Below are 16,534 nucleotides of genomic sequence, written 5' to 3' on the forward strand. Positions count from 1 at the left end.
GGAAATTGAGCCTGTCCAAAATAGCGTTATTCGTTACCGACACTATAAATTTCTGGGCTTTTAAACGAATTAATAAATAATAAATTCAAAGAAAATTTGATTTTATAAACAGAAAAAAAAATATTTTCATAATTGTCTGTATGTAATACCCATAAAACTTTAAGCAGGCATTAAAAGGGTGTTTCTTACTACAAAAACTACCCTATATAATCTTGGACACGTGTTTTAATTACCTTTTATCCAGAACATGATAGTATGCTTTTCTAATTGTCCGTTTTGAGTAAAAAGTAAAGGACATTACCTACGCAATTTTAATTATTGATGAACGTAAACGGGGAAAAACGTTTCACATTTATATTTTTTTAAGCTGTGGAATTGTAATTAATTTGTTTTGTTGTAATTACCTATTTAGTAGTATTTTAATAACATGTACTATTCCCTAATAAGTTGAGGTCCTAATTATAATAATGAATGACAGCAAGCAAGATTTAAGCTAGCTTATTAGTTAAATTTAACAAAAAAATGCTTGGGTTGCACGAGTTGGGTATAGGAAACACTTTTTAATATTGTACTATTAGACCAATAATTAAAAACGTATTCACATATATAAACTACACAAGACAAGAGTATTTTTCAAAAAAAATTAATAAAACACAAACTATAAAAACCTCTCAAAAATTTTGATGATAGTTTTGTATCACGATTTTAAAACTAGAAAGGTTATTCCAAATTAAATTAATAGATAATTAATTATTTAAAATTAAGATTGAACTAATTTTTAATCTTGTCGATGTTCAAAGTATTGAAATGTAACCAAACTAATATTCGAAACATCACCCGAAATAGTTTTAGTTGTTAGTCTGCTGGCTTTACAAGGTATATGAACAGAGTTTTTTTACATAACTTACAGACATACAGACATTTTTACATAACTTACGACCATATTTTTATACACATTTATAATACAATTCATCCCACATTTATGTGACTGTCAACTGAACTTGCCATTAAGCCTTTAGCAACTTTTACGTTTTTAATTACTTTTAATGAAAGCTGTTTGGAAGCTTTAGAAGCTAAAAATTTGTTTTGAAAGTTATAACATTGTAAGGTAATTTCTAGTTTATCACTAGGAAGGTTAATAAAAACAACTGGAATTAATGGAAATTAATTATACAGTGTGACCCATTTAGAATGGAAACACCCCTATAAAATTTTAGGTTATTAACCGATTTCAATGATTTTTTTTTTGAAATAATTAGGAATGAAATGTCTATTATGGGAGAAAATTTTAAATATTTATTTCAGTTTTCAGGTCATATTACGAGACTTTTTCTTGATAGAAAATGGAGAATTTTTATTAGCGATTTTTTTATTGAAAAAATTACTACGCCACTGGATCTATAGTGCTTTCAAATAGCTGTGACCAAATTTTTTTTTGATTTTTTTTTTTTTGATTTTTTTTTTGATTTTTTTTTTTTTGATTTTTTTTTAATTTTTTTTTTTGATTTTTTTTTTTTGATTTTTTTTTTTTAGAAATTAATCAATTAATAAGTAATAATAAACAAGTAAATAGTAACACCATTTCTATGGCAACAGTTGATGCAGGGTGTTCTTTTGTGACCGTTAGCTTAGAGGATTTTTGAATTTTAATTTGTCATAACTTTGTTATTAATGAATGGATTTTCATGAAATTTTGGTCACAGCTATTTGAAAGCACTATAGATCCAGTGGCGTAGTAATTTTTTCAATAAAAAAATCGCTAATAAAAATTCTCCATTTTCTATCAAGAAAAAGTATCGTAATATGACCTGAAAACTGAAATAAATATTTAAAATTTTCTCCCGTAATAGACATTTCATTCCTAATTATTTCAAAAAAAAAAATCATTGAAATCGGTTAATAACCTAAAATTTTATAGGGGTGTTTCCATTCTAAATGGGTCACACTGTAGATGACTGACTTGGTGACTTTTTGCTATTACAAATTTGTTGTACCTACAGTGTATAGACAGACTACTTTGTTTTTGTCGTTTGCGCAATAGGCTTAAATAATTTTCACCTACGTATTAGGCAATAGAGTAGTAAAAAATTCACGTAATATATTAGTTAATTACATCTAATACTAATAATCAATGTTGAATAATATGGTTCTATCAACCCTGTTGTTTTAATAATTAGTATCACTTCACGCTCTACTTTCAAATGAAGATAACAATCTTGGAAATCTATCAAAAAACTCTTCAACAAGAATTTTAAAAGATGATGGAAATTTTTGAAATAAGACAACTGTGTTTGTTTATTTTACTAGACACTTTTGCTTAGATTGCTTATTTAAAAAAATTACCAGTGCCGAAAAATCAGAAAGTTGAAATTTGTCTGAAAAACTTCTGAAGAGCGCTGAATGCAGGATCAGGAATTCTGAAATTCCTTGAAATATTTCTATAAAATATTCAATAGAGAGTATCATATTACAGTCATAAGCTAAACATCTCCAACATTTTGCGAGTTACAGAGGAAATATTGAATAGAATCCAAAATTTTGGGAAATTTAAAGAATAATTACAGTTCTGCTACAAGAACTCCAGACAAACTGTATTCCTGACTACTTTGGCTGTTTAACTTTAATTTTTTTTTGAAATAACATCAAATACAGGCTATGATTTGCCAAAATTAGGACAATCGAAAAGTACATTCAGTTTTCTCCTATAAACAGGAAGTGGAAGGGTAAACTAGATCTACTAAAGTGTACTTAAACTAAAAGGAAAATAACAAGGTTGCCAAATTATAGAATTTATTCCAAAAAAATAGGGGATTTTTTTTTGGACTATTTTTTCCGGGAGATTTGTCTTAGGGAAAAAATATTAACTACTGGAAATTTTAGGTCTAACCCTTACTACTCGAAACCAACCTTTTGGAACAGTTTTAGTTTATGAGATACGCACTATACTAAGTATACTAAAGTTATGTATTTACATTAGGAGTGCACAACAATGATATTAGTGCTTTTTCATAAAAAAATGTGTTTTGACAAAAGAAAGCAAAGTTTTGGGTTATATTTTGACGTTGGAAGCAACCTCCTAACTGTCACAGGAACGAAGTTAGGAGCTGCCAAATTGTGACATTTTTTGAAACTTGTTCACTTGCACTCTTCTATCTCTTCTAATACATCGGTTATTTGTGTCTTCTTAAAGAAAATTGTAATCAGAGGCGCTTTCCTTCGACTCATAATTTCGGATCGAAAGGCGTTATGATTTAAAAATCACAATAATAAAATCACATTGAGGTCACGTGACTTTTGAATAATAACGCGTTTGGATCCGAAATCACAAAACGAAAAAACCAACTTAGGTAACAGAAAGCCAAAATTACGAACTACATTTTGACGTTTGATCGAACCTCCTTACTGTCGCAGGCAAGATAGATGTTAATCTCCGTGTTAATAAGGTGAAGCACTGTATGTATGAATTCTTCCGAGTCACAGGGGTCGCCACATGTTCACATTTGATGGTCGTCAGATGTCATTTTTACGTCTCTATTATCATGACAGATTTTTAAAAGCGCCATCTGTTGGTAGACTTGCATAAACTGGTATTGGCGGGCTTTTTGAATTAAATTAAGTCTTTCTTTCATGTTTTTTTTTCAAGAAACAGGTAAATAAAACAAAGTCCAGTGTATGCAAAATATATTATATATATTTTAAGGAAATGAACATACAAAACACATACTCTACAAAAATAATAAGCTTTTGGTTAGTAAGTTGGTGCAAAACCCAAGACCTTAAGACTATAGTTAAGAATAGATCATAAAGCTACACTTTATACATAAAACTAAAATAATTTTTTGGTTGGTTTTTTTTGGTTTTTTATTTTTTATTTTGCTTCTTTAAAACGTGAAACTTACCAGAAGACAGGGATTCATTCTTGGAAAAGATGGAGGAAGTTGGAAGCACATCTTGATTAGGATTGCCTGTTGATGGATTATTTTGGGAAAATTTACTTAAAAAAAAATATATATAAACCTAGGAATACTTAACAGGTTTATAAATATTATTCTACTGGATATGCACAGATACCTGTATGAGAATTTGAGGATTAAAGAGCGTATGTAATTTGATTTGGTTTGTGCATGTCAAACAAATGTTTGGTCCTGTTCATTTTTGCTCGTTTTTTTGGTGAATACGTGCCTAATAATTATAGATATATCAAATCAGTTCATTCAAACGTAATGTGGTGACGCGGGATATGATATAGCTAAACTTTTGAAAAAAACAAACTATACCAAATAATTATATGTATTCATATTTACCAGAAGTTGATGGTCTTTGATCTGGTAAGTTCTTTAATTTTTCATAGTCAATGGAGGGGATTTCAAGAGATTCTGTGAAACAAACATTTCAAATATTACAAGAACGAAAAGTATATAGGTCCATCTTCACATTTTCACACAGTGGAGGTGTTAGGTAAGTGCAACGAAAGAGCACTCACTCAATTTCCACATTTTTTTTTATTAGATTTTAAATGGATATGCCCAACATGCTATGAGCAGCTTTTCCAGGAAACAAAACCTCAATTAAAAAAAAATACTAATACTAACATGCGCGACATCACTGTATAGGTATATTTTTATTTGAATAAAATTACTTGGGGAATCTGGGTCCTTTGGTACTTGCTGGCAAGCACTTGGTAAGAACCTTGAAGAAATCACTCCCTTTTTTAGCATGCGTCTGTTATATGGGTTAAAATCTTCAGGCAAAAAGTGCTTTTCACACACATAATACCTGAAAATACATTTCAGTCTCATTTTTATCTACTGTACCTTATTTCTATTAAGTACTACTATTAGTAGTACCTAGGTATAGTGCGAAACTAGGATATTAAAACAGATACATTTATTAGTCAGTGAGTCATAGTGCTGTTTAAACGCCCTTTATGCAAAAGAATACATTAGTTTTCCACTATACTTACAAAAATAATCGTCATATACTAAGGAGCTATGTTGAGTTCTACAAATCATTAAACTTATTTTCTCTTTGCCTCCTTGAAAACCTCTAATGGTAATCCTCTTACTACCTTAACATTATAACGAATAAAAATGAACTTTACTTGAGAACTTACCAGCTATAAATTTCCATATTAGAACAAAGAAGTAAAATAAATAATCGTCCTAAAAATTGTTTCCACAGTGAAAAAGTAACACTGTCTTTTTCCGGGTTAGGAAACGAAATCGTCGGGAATGTTTTGAAGGGCTGCACCCCTTTATGGTACATCCCGCCTTGCCCATAGTGACAAAATTCTTTGTAAAACCCAGCCAAAAGCTAAAAAGAAAACTAAAAAAACCTATTGTGGAAAAATTGCACAAACGAAAGAAAACACTATAAAAACACCACGCACGAATTAGCTAAGAGTATAAATCACAGTTATAAATTAAAAACTTCAACCATAATATCAATATTTTAATAAATAGACTTGTCTAAAAAAATTTGAATTTGTCAAAAGTTGTTTACATTCATTTCATTTTGTTTTGCTTAACCACAAAACCATCTACAGGTAAAAACAATACAGTAGCTCCCCCTGGGTCTCGAAAGAATCCAAAACAAGGCTTCACATTGCCTATATGAGATTAGTGGGCCTGCACAAAGTTAGGAGCTGTCAATTTGTGACATCTTTATCATCAATATTTCTAGTACATTATTGTACTTCATGTCAAATATCCCGGTTATTCGCAACTTTTTAAAGAAGAATGTGTTGAGAAAAAGAAAACTGACATTACGTGCTATATTTTGACGTTTGAACAAAATATCGAGTTGTCATATTAATCAAGTTAGCACTTTTCAAATAAGGACATTTGTTATCTTTAAAGAAACGGAAGCAAAATTACAGTTTGAAGAAAACGGAAAGAGAGATACCAAAAAGATAGGAAAAGAGCAATGACAGTTAACAAAAGAATACGAGGTAGATAAAGGAGAAAAGATTTGAAGGAAATACGAAAACAACAAAAAATAATAATCGGTGAAATCGACTATACATAGCAATTGTAATCCGATTACACCAATTTGCCTACATATTAGAAATGCACTATATTTTCAAATTCTGTGGAGGGGAGTATGCTACAGTTTTGTAGTTAAGTTAGGCGTGCACCACAGTGTTCTAGGCCGGTTTTTTCAGTAATTAGTCTTTAACGTAACTAGTCTACTTCTAACTGCCACAAAAATGAAGTTAGAAGCTTTCAAAATGTGATATCTTCAAAAAGCTTGTTCACTCTATTTCCGATCAAATATCTCGGTCGTTTCATACTCAATTCAGCAAAATCAACATTGGGGTAGTAAATATAAAAAAATTCTATTTGCTTAACTGATTTTTTTTAGTTTACCTTACTATTTACCCACCAAGTGTAACCCTAAGTTACAAATTATCATCTAGTGACAAAGACAATGGTTATTGTGAAATATACACAGTTTAGCATCAAAAAACCCTTTCCCCTTCCGAAATCACCATTCTCCAACTAAGATCTACGGGTTCCTAAATATCGAATTGGCACCAACTAGAACGTCCGTATTCTTTTCCTCGGCTCGCTGACTTCGGATTTCTGCAACACTCGTTGTAGTCACGTATTGTTTATGAATGATCATTTCTCCGTTCATTCAGTCGGACGCGTGTTACTAGTGTCTGATTTTTAAAAATCATAGTGTTTTCAGTGAAAAAAAACCTAAATAAAATGGAGTGTTGCGATTTTAGGACGATTTGGAATTGGTGCCGCAGGGGCAGTTTTGCTATAAGTGTCGGTGTTTAAATTTATTTAAGTGCAAACACACTGAAGTTAATTCCGAAGATGTTGTATAAGAGTGCGTTTTTTTAATTACTAGTGATTACAACAGTGTTACAGGGTGAGTTGGCTTAAAATTTTGCTTAGTCAAGCTTGTGTTAGTAATTTTTTACACATGTTTTGCAGTGATATAACGAAATTACATAACCAAAAAGTGACGTAAAATTTTAGCTATTATATTCCAAATGGTGTGAACCCAAAATTCAGTAAAACCGTTATTTTTAGTTTTGAAAATTTTGAACCTAAAGCTTTTCTGAACCAACTCTCAGTTGAAACGTTGCTTAAACTGTCTTATTTCTGACTTACGTGATTTTTAGATTCTATATTAACTTTTAGTTTTAAGTAGATTTTTTGGGCATATATTAATTTTCCAAAAAGCAAAATCTTTAAAGAACAAGGTTGAAAAGAGTGCAATTTAATCACTATTGGTGCTTGATCAAATGTAACAAGAAAAATGTACCACTTTAGAATAGCTAAAAGATCGAAAATTGAGTAATCTAGACAAGCTTTTCTTGATTTTTTTGATAAGTGGAACATTTATTGCTATCTAACTTACTGACGAAACCCTGTTATGTTTCAAGGGTTTAGTTATGTTAGTTTAGGTAAATTAATTATTTGTCAAAAACTAAAGGAAATAGTTCTTGGAAAAAGAAACTTGATGTTTAAAAAAACTGTATCACTTTTGAAAATCATATAAAATTTGTCATAATGTAACTGAATGTTAAAAAAAACAACTTAAATTAGTTATACAATTTTATATTGAATGCATAGAACATATTTTTCACTGTTTTTATCATTTACCATTGTAAGAAACAATGAGAAGAAACTAAATTGAACCTTATAGACAACTGTTTTTTTTTTAAACTGAAGGAATATGATTTATATCGGTTTAGAAGGTCAATTTAAACAGACAATGTTAAGGCTCAGATCAAAACTCAGAAATTAACATCGTCCACCTCAAAATTGACAGATAAATTCGATAAAAGTCATGTCAATAAGGACGAATTTACGTTAAAACGAATCACTGTCTTAACGAGATTTACCATTGCAACAAACAGAGAAGCAAAATAGTCTCTGAAATAGTCTAATCTGGTTCATTTTCAGCTTACGGTTTAATTAACATGTTTTTGTGTTAAAAAAATTATAAATAATGCTAATACGGTTGAAATGTGCTTGAAGTAAATTCTGTAATCTAATGAGATTTACCACTATAACCATCAGTGGAGATAAGCTGAATTAAGTCTTATTAACGTTAGTAAACAGGTTTAAAGTGTAATCTGAAAGTGTTAAAATTCAGTTAAACTTCTTTCTGAGCCAATTTTAGCATTAAAAAGGAAACTTGCAAAAAGCTGTTGAAAATGAAATTTTAAATTTAAACATCCTATACACGAAAAATTAAATAAATAATAATAATAATTTAGGAACACACTGTATAAAATAGAGTTGAATTATCATTTTAGGATTTATTCAGAATTTGTTATTAAAGAAAATTATCTTTGAAAATATTAATGCCGTAATTGTTATGACAAATGCATTTAATTAGGAGGAACCCTCCAGTACCCGCCATGGAACCCCAATTTTTGGGTTATCAAAATTCTGAAATTCCACATAAAGTATAGTGCGTTCCTCATAAATCGAAAGTGTCCCAAAAATATATTAATATGTAGGCAAATTGGCTTAATCGGATTACAATTGCTATGTATAGTCGATTTTTAAACTATTTTGTGATTCTAACTTTCTTTAAATTTTCATCAGTCATTGCTCTTTCCCTATTTTCTTTGTCTTTCTCTCTCGCTTAGTTTCCTTCAAACCCTTATCTTTCTTCCGTTTCTTCAAAGATGTCTTTGTTTGACACAATGATTACCATAACAGCTAGAAATTTTGTTCAAACATCAAAATATAGCACGTAATTTTAGTTTTTTTTAAATATTTTTTTCAAGACAAGTTTTTTTAATTACAAATAACCGATATTTAACAAAAAAATTACAGTTTCTAACTTCGTTCCTGTGACAGTTAGGAGGTTAGTTGCTGCTTACTTTAGTCAAGATATATTTTTTATGAAAAAAAAAAACACTTTTATCTGAAAATACCGGGCTAGAACACAGTTGTGCACGGCAAACTTAAATACAAAAATGTACTCTACTCCCTTTTCTTAACTTTCTATATACGGGGTGATTAAATTGAATGCGGAATTACCAGAACGAGTCTTGCAGACGTTATTGCCAAATAAAATCTTTAGAAAAGGTTGCAAAACCTCTTTTTAATAATAATTGTTCGTATAAAGCGGAGCAAGCCGGTTGTTATCTAATAACGTATTAATTATTACGTTGACCTAAAATCGCGAAGTACTACTAATTTGAATTATTGTATACAGTAGTAAATTTGAAAAATTATAACCAAAATTGTGATTTCCGCATTCCCCTTATGTTAACTAAACAAATCAGCGCCTAATACTATGACATAATTGAGGAATAATTAATACAATTTAAACCTATACAATCTAAAGCGGAATTGTCCTTAATTTCTACTTAATTGCTCGCCGGTGTGGGTCAATAATTTGTTTAAGACATTTTTATTGTATTTGTTTACACTGAAGCAACTTAAGCAATTTAGCTGGTTTTAAGAACTGCATATAGTGATAGAAAATTGCAAATTTTGCAACAGTTTTAGCATATAAATGCCATTCACTTTACTCAGTTTCACTATTGCTTAAACAAATGATATTCAGAATTATCTGCATTACTGGAAAAGCATTTTACGTTTTGTTAGTCAAAAAGTGATTGTTAATGTACTTACATGCTTGAACTTTCCAATTTTGGGTTGAAGAGCACTATAACCATAAAGTTCAAGACAACAATTCAGCAAATTAATCATTTACAATTAACTAAAAAAAATCTCTTTACAATTTGCTTAAATGCAACAAAGTATCTGTACATCTCCTATCAATCCTTCTTAGTAGACCACTAGGTAATTGTGGTTTCCAAGTCAATAATCTGCACCAAGGTAATTTAGTCTGTACTCTCTTCTCATGTAACCTATGACCCAAATATCTACTTTGCAAACTTGAATGGAATCTTCATTTTTATTGTGGCTGTATTTAGGGTCATAACTTTAGGTCAAATTCGTGTCTAACCTCAAACATTTCCTCATGATAACAGCTGAAGAGTGAATGATTTTTCAACAAAAGAAATTCGCGCCATTAACAATATGACATAGAACTTGATTTCTTGAGAGAAAGCAAGATTTCCATTCTGTTAAAAAAGTCCTTGTTCTTTAAGGTAAAAGAGCAAAATGTATAATGTTTTTTTTTAAACTTGCTGTTTTTGCAATATTTATAAATATTTTTATTATTGGCACGTCTTCTAATGGTTTAGGAGTCAAGGATCCCGTAATTCTACCTATTGTTATTGTTTAACTGATGCACGTTTCAGTTGTGTTACTAAATGACATCTAAGCAAATTTCACTGTTAACCTGTATTGCATTTTCGAATGTGAATTATATCGACGGCGTTTTTCAATAATACCAAAAACTATTGTGTTTATTTAAAACTAATAATTAAAAACCAGCATTATTTTTTTCAGTTATTTTAGGAATTAGTGATGAGGTTAATAAACCCATTGTGTTTGGCAGAAGTTTTGCCTAACTGTAAATAGTTACATTTTTGTAAAATGTGTTAAATGTGTTAATGGGTTTGTTGTAACTATTAAAAATATTTAACAGTAAAAGTTTGATGTTAAGTAATGAAGAGAAACATGCAGACAGCAGACATCAAAATTGATTTACAACTGATGCAGAGTGAACCAAAAACAAATGTGGATATTCTTTAACGTCAATGTGGAGAATTGAAAATCCAATAGGTAATAGGAATAAATTATTTATTAGCTACAAAAGCTACACACAAAAAACAATTAATTCTTAACATTAGTAAAAATTTACAGAACTTTGCTTAACAGACATGTTACTTACTACATTTAACATTTTAAGTGTACAGGAGGTACACACAACATTACGTAGTTTGCATTTTTCTTCCATTGAGTTCAGCCTCTAAAAACACTAAACCTATACCAAAAAATCAAAATAAACTAACACAAAACGGACACTGTTGCCGAAGTAAAATCATTATGCATCCTGTATATGTTGACTCGAACTTTAGAAATGTCTTGACGGATTTCTGCTCCACTTTGATTTCCGTATAATATTCTTCTATCCATTAATTAAATAGTTTATTTATTTTAACACGACACTCACAAACAATAAGAAAAAAACTGCTACACAACTAGAACAGGACACCCCGTATATTTTGCTACATTTTGATAGATTGTAAGGCCCTTACTTAGTGCTGAAAATTGTGATATTACCGGTAGTAGTTTAGAGGTAATTAGACAAACATTAGGAACTTACATAATATCTTCGTGAATGTTCTTTATTTTTTGTTGTGTTCGTGAATTCTTTTTATTTTTGTTAAACTTAGTTACTTATATTATGTATTCTTGAATTAGAAATGCTAGAATTATGTTGTTTCTAGTTTGTTATAGGTAAATTTATAAGGTGTCAGGTCAAGTTTATTTTTTCTTTTTCATCATCAAATTAAAACATGCAAAGTTATTATTCTTCTGATTAAAATCCCACAATTTTAACAAATGTATAAAATCTGCCGCATTTTTCCATAATCCTAAGAACTGTATTTTTTATAGAACATATTGCACAAAAAGTGTTTCTCTGCTCACAACTCTACAATCTAGCATTTCAGATAAACTTCATGATGGTTTTTTGTGAAGCAGGTGCAGTCTTTAGTGAAATAACCCCCAAGACAAATCTAGAGGCTTTAAATCCGAGGATTTCGGAGTCTAATCCTTGTTGTCTAACTCTATTCTAGTCAATTTTAAACTTAAAATAAAAGAAACATTCTCGATAGACACATTCTAAACCTTCTCTCTTTCTTTGTGAATGGAATTACCTTTAAACCACTACAGAGGAAACATTGTCAAATGCTCTATCAAAAACTAGAGTGTTGTGGTCCATTGTGTAAAATAAGCTCTCCTGTATCCTAATATAGGTGCCAGTTGGAATAAAATGTTTTACTCAACAAATTATCCAGATATTTTCCTTTGTCAAGTTAAATGATCTAGCCAATGATCATTTAACCCTGATTGTTTCTTCCTATACAAAAGTCAATTTTTTCCCGTGAAAAAATTGAAAATTGTATTTAAATCAACGTTGTCAAAGCCAAAACTCTTGATTCACTCATTTTGGCAACGTCGAAATGTTCAAAAAGGTTTTAATTCGTGTGGTTGAAAAAGGTGGACCACTTTGACAAACTGAACTAACTATGACGTTTTATGACAGGCTTAGTAGTCACCTGACAGCTGTCAAAACTCATTAAACCGTAAAAGTGTAAAATGTCAAATAGTCGCGTCTCTTTGATAAATCACACCGCAATTGTTATCTGTAATTCTGTGGAGTTAAACTTTTGTTGTAATGTGATATTGCAAGTTGTATTTATAGCTCCATAAGGTTAACAGTTGTGATGTTAAGGGACGTAAGTATCAAAGTGTCTCTATTAACGTCACAACTGAGAAATCTGAATCCATGAAGCTGTAAACACAACTTACAGTGCAACTTCTCAAAGGAAAACATCTATTTGGCATTTAATACTTTTAGGTCACTGGTGAATGGGTTTTGATAGTTATGACAGCTGACAAGTGACGCAAGAAAAGTATTAGAGTGTTTCTTTTCGTCTCAACTGTCAAATTTGTTTTGCTTGAGCTTTAAAGACAACTTTCAGTGTAATTCCTCAAATTAGCAACTATTTCTAATTTTGTAGTTTTAGGTTACTGGTGAGCAGGTTTTGACTGTTATGACAGCTGTCACGTGACGTAAGAAAAGTAAAAAAGTGTTTCTTAGCGTCAGAACTGTAAAATTTGGTTCCATGGAGTTGTATATAATGCTACTTATAGTACAACTCCTCATAGAAACTCATCTATTTGGCATTTAATACTTGCAGGTCACTGATGAGTGAGTTTTGACAGTTATGACAGCTGTCACGTGACGCAAGCAAAGTATTAAAATGTATCTTAACGTCCGAACTGTCAAATTTGGCTCCATGGAGCTTTCAACACTACTTTCAGTGTAATACCTCAAATTAGCAACTATTTTTAATTTTGTAGTTTTAGGTCACTGGTAAACGGGTTTCGACAGTTATGACAGCTGTCACTTGACGTAAAAAAAGTATGAAAGTATGAACTGTCAAACTGGACTCCACGCAGCTCTAAAGACTACTTGCAGTGTAATTCCTCCAAAAATTACATCTACTGGCAATTTATAATTTCCAAATTCCATTGCTTGTACTGTTGCTCTTGATGTGCATTTAATACCTTTTTCTTCATCATTCTCTTAAATTATCCTAAAGTTTCTTAAATTCTCTTAAAATTTTCTCCAAAAATATTTTTAAAGAGCTTTTAACAATTTCCACAGTTTCCTAACCAACAAAAACGCAACCACATTAATTAATTTTTAGTAAGATATCTCAGAAACCGCCACATTAAATTGAAAAATATTTAGCATTTTATTCATTTTAATTAATCCTTGAAGATTTCTGTATTATTTTAGCGAAAATTCTGTCCTATTAAAGGAACATTTCTTAATCAAACTTGACTTTAGTATTCTACGAGGATTATTTCTAATAAAATTACAAAGTGTGGATTTTTCATTTTCAACGACTTTCTAACAATTATCAGCATGAATCAGGCTCAACACTGAGCTGAAACATTGGAATATCTAAAACTGACACTTTTTTCAGTCTTACACACATTATTAATGAACGAAAAATGATTTTTATAATCAATCAATCAAAACATTAATAAAAACCACTAAAGTTCATAAAGTCAGTAAAATCGAATATAAAATCATCACTTTCAACTATTTAGCACCATTTGGGTATCAGTGCGAAGAAACTAACGGTAATTCGATAGGATGTATTTAGTACCAAGATGCTAATACTATTACACAATATAAAAGTCTAGTATGTCTGAAAGATTTATGTAATACGTAATAATATAAGGAGTATACACGTAAAACTTAAATTAATTACACTGACAGGAATTAATTCTGATTTTGTTTAGCAAGTGGGTTTATTAGATATCATGATTTTTTTTAAACAATTTCACTTTAAACCTGATTAGAACGATCCAAATGGTTGAACTTTGTAATTGTGTTGGTGTAATTTTTTTTTAACACATTCCTAAAAATTAACTTATAACAAGGAAATAAAAAAAAAACTGACTGAATCAAACCTACAATAAGAACATAAATTCAACATTCGATTGAACAAAGGCAGCCTCAAGATACGGACCAATGATTAACCAGGATTATGTAAGAGAAATGAAAATAACGCCTATATAACATCGTTCGAGAAAGTATTACAAAACTATTTCAGAACGAAGTCCTACTTAAAAATTAAATATGTTTCTGTACTGGGTCACCCAGTACCTGTTTCACACATAACACTTTCGGTTTTTTTATTTGTTTTTGCCATTTTGGTTATGAAGAACCTGCGTTGCGACAGATTATCTCCGTAACTGTGTGTTTGATAAAATAGCTGGGAAAACCAATACAACAATTACAAAAACCATATAAAGCGCAATTAATCCCGAATAAGGAAGAGAAATTGAGTACAATCCTAAAAGTGGGTCAAGTGCACTGATGGGAACTTTTATTATACTCACTGAACTAATACTAATGTATGACTATTATCGGCAATTTCTACAAAATAACCAAATCATTAATCAGTGAATCTATAACTTTCTTATAATTTTGTTGACCTTAATGCGATATTCCTCAAATAATTATCTGCCACTATTAAGAAATTTTCGCACCAGTGCATTTTGTTCCTTCGTTTACTTTTTAATGGGGTATTATTATACAGTGTGTCCATAAAGAATAGAATAAATTCTATGAAAATACAAAGAATTATTTTTCAGAAAAAAAAATTATATACAGGGTGCCCAAAATTGAGATATGACCTTCGAGTTGACATTTTCAAATGAGAATTTTTTCTTGCAACTACAGTTTCTACGTAAAGTTCTGGGCATTTTTTCATGTAGCATATCCTATGTTGATATTCAGCTGTTTTCGACGAGGTTTTCGAGAAAATAACGGTTGAAAAATAAAACATGTTTTATTAAAAATAGTGTTCAATAATGATAAAAAACAGTAATTAAAAAATTAAATTCTCACGGTTTTGAAGCGTTCCTGAGGTATGTAGCAAAAACTACAAAAAAGCAAGTTTAACTTTGACGCCCTCTAGCGGCCGAACCGGGAAATGTAGCCGTGTTCGCTCAACGTCACGTAAGAGCACCATTCAATAGCTTTTTTTTGTTATATGGCTCGTATATACAGGATGGGTCAAATAAGCGAGCTTTTCACGATTATCTGGATAAGTGCACGAAAATTTTGCTCAAATTAAGAATTTCTGCTCGATTTGAGGGACGGCCAATCAAGACAGGTAGAGCAAAATCAGTTGATCTATATAGACATTTTACATCAAATAGGCCTAGAATTTTACGTAGATTCCAAAAACCGAATAAAAAATTCATTATCCCATTTGAATAATTATAAGTGTGGTTTCTTGCTGAAATTTGGAACACCCTGTATACTAATGGATTATCTAAGAAAAAAACAAACTTTGCGACAATAAACCAATCACCAGCCAGATGTATACGGTTTTTTTTAAATAATTATTTTTCAATGTTATTTTTTTAAGCTGAAACAAGCTGAATATCAACATGATGTAACATGAAAAATATCCAGAAATTTACGTAGAATTCATAAATGCAACAAAAAATTAAGGTTCTCGTTAGAAAATGTCAACTGGAAGGTCCTAACTGGGACACCCTTTATATCGATTATACGTACTCGATATTACATACTCAAGTAGAAAGTGTTTGATTTCTGTCGAGAGATTAGGTAGTTAGGTTAGGTAGTAACTTTATCTCGAGACAGAAATTAAACTTTCTACCGTGGTTTGTATACTATTTTATTTTCAAGCATTTATCATAATCTCATCGAACTTTTAATAAATCATTCAGTTGAAATATTTATTGCTAATAGTCTCTAACAATAAGTGTACGAATAGTTATGACTTCAACCATAATAAACGACTGGTGATTTGTTTACAATCTTGGCAACGTCATTATTGTGCTATTCTTTCTTTAATATTTTGAGCTGAAACGTTTCTTAAAGTGCTTTAACATGGAGATTTCTGAAAAAGGGTGGAAGTGAGTACCTTCCACCCGGGTGGAAAGTAAAAGCAGGTAATTTTCATCTTTCCACCTGGTTTACACATAAGAAATAACGTTATTACATACCTGGTTAAAAATAAAAATAATAACATATGTGTCCGAGCATTTTTCTGAAAAATAATTCCCTGAATTTTAATCGAATTTATTCCATTCTCTATGGACACATTGTATAAGTGGTTAACAACATTGTTATCATTCATAAAAGTGTAGTTTCCGCTATTATACTTTGATTGACAAGTTAAGTGGGGTATTTTATACAGGGTGATTCCAAAGTTGGTGCTTTCCTTTCACCTGCGAATAGGGCTTCAAAAAATAAGGTTTTTTTTCCTTTGACGCTTTTTCGAAATATGAACAATAACGAAGATACAGGGTGTTAAAGTTTTACTGAAAAAATAAAAATTTTATGATTTTGG

The 16,534-nt window shown here is 30.5% G+C and overlaps 2 protein-coding genes across 3 annotated transcripts in view; one reads left to right on the top strand and one right to left on the bottom strand.

Moving 5' to 3' along the window:
- Window positions 1-16,534, top strand: part of dsb (scavenger receptor class B member debris buster) — a 55,572-nt gene that overhangs the window by 1,966 nt on the left and 37,072 nt on the right. The window contains exon 1 of one of the 2 annotated variants that reach the window (XM_081976877.1): window positions 6,554-6,882. The exons of the other annotated variant lie outside the window; for it this stretch is intronic. The gene's annotated coding sequence lies outside the window, so the exon portion shown is untranslated. Of the gene's footprint in view, window positions 1-6,553; window positions 6,883-16,534 lie in introns of those variants that run through there. 2 annotated transcript variants of the gene reach the window in all.
- LOC145726446 (uncharacterized) lies at window positions 3,848-5,691 on the bottom strand. The gene is made up of 4 exons (XM_081975513.1): window positions 5,114-5,691; window positions 4,640-4,776; window positions 4,305-4,376; window positions 3,848-3,965 (listed from the first exon to the last, which is right to left on the bottom strand). The coding sequence occupies exons 1-4, from the start codon at window positions 5,263-5,265 to the stop codon at window positions 3,862-3,864; spliced, it is 465 nt and encodes a 154-aa protein (XP_081831639.1). The 5' UTR covers window positions 5,266-5,691; the 3' UTR covers window positions 3,848-3,861.

The sequence above is a fragment of the Ips typographus genome, linkage group LG3 (genome assembly GCF_016097725.1).
Source record: "Ips typographus isolate SLU linkage group LG3, UJ_Ityp_2.0, whole genome shotgun sequence".
In the NCBI taxonomy this organism is placed as follows: Eukaryota; Metazoa; Arthropoda; class Insecta; order Coleoptera; family Curculionidae; genus Ips; species Ips typographus.

Excerpts from the sequence above, each read along its gene's own strand:
- LOC145726446 (XM_081975513.1), bottom strand. The coding sequence starts at position 5,265 with ATGTACCATAAAGGGGTGCAGCCCTTCAAAACATTCCCGACGATTTCG. Across the intron at positions 4,777-5,113 it reads AATATGGAAATTTATAGCTG|GTATTATGTGTGTGAAAAGC; the intron begins GTAAGTTCTCAA and ends ATGTATTTTCAG. Across the intron at positions 3,966-4,304 it reads TCAAAGACCATCAACTTCTG|GCAATCCTAATCAAGATGTG; the intron begins GTAAATATGAAT and ends ATCCATCAACAG.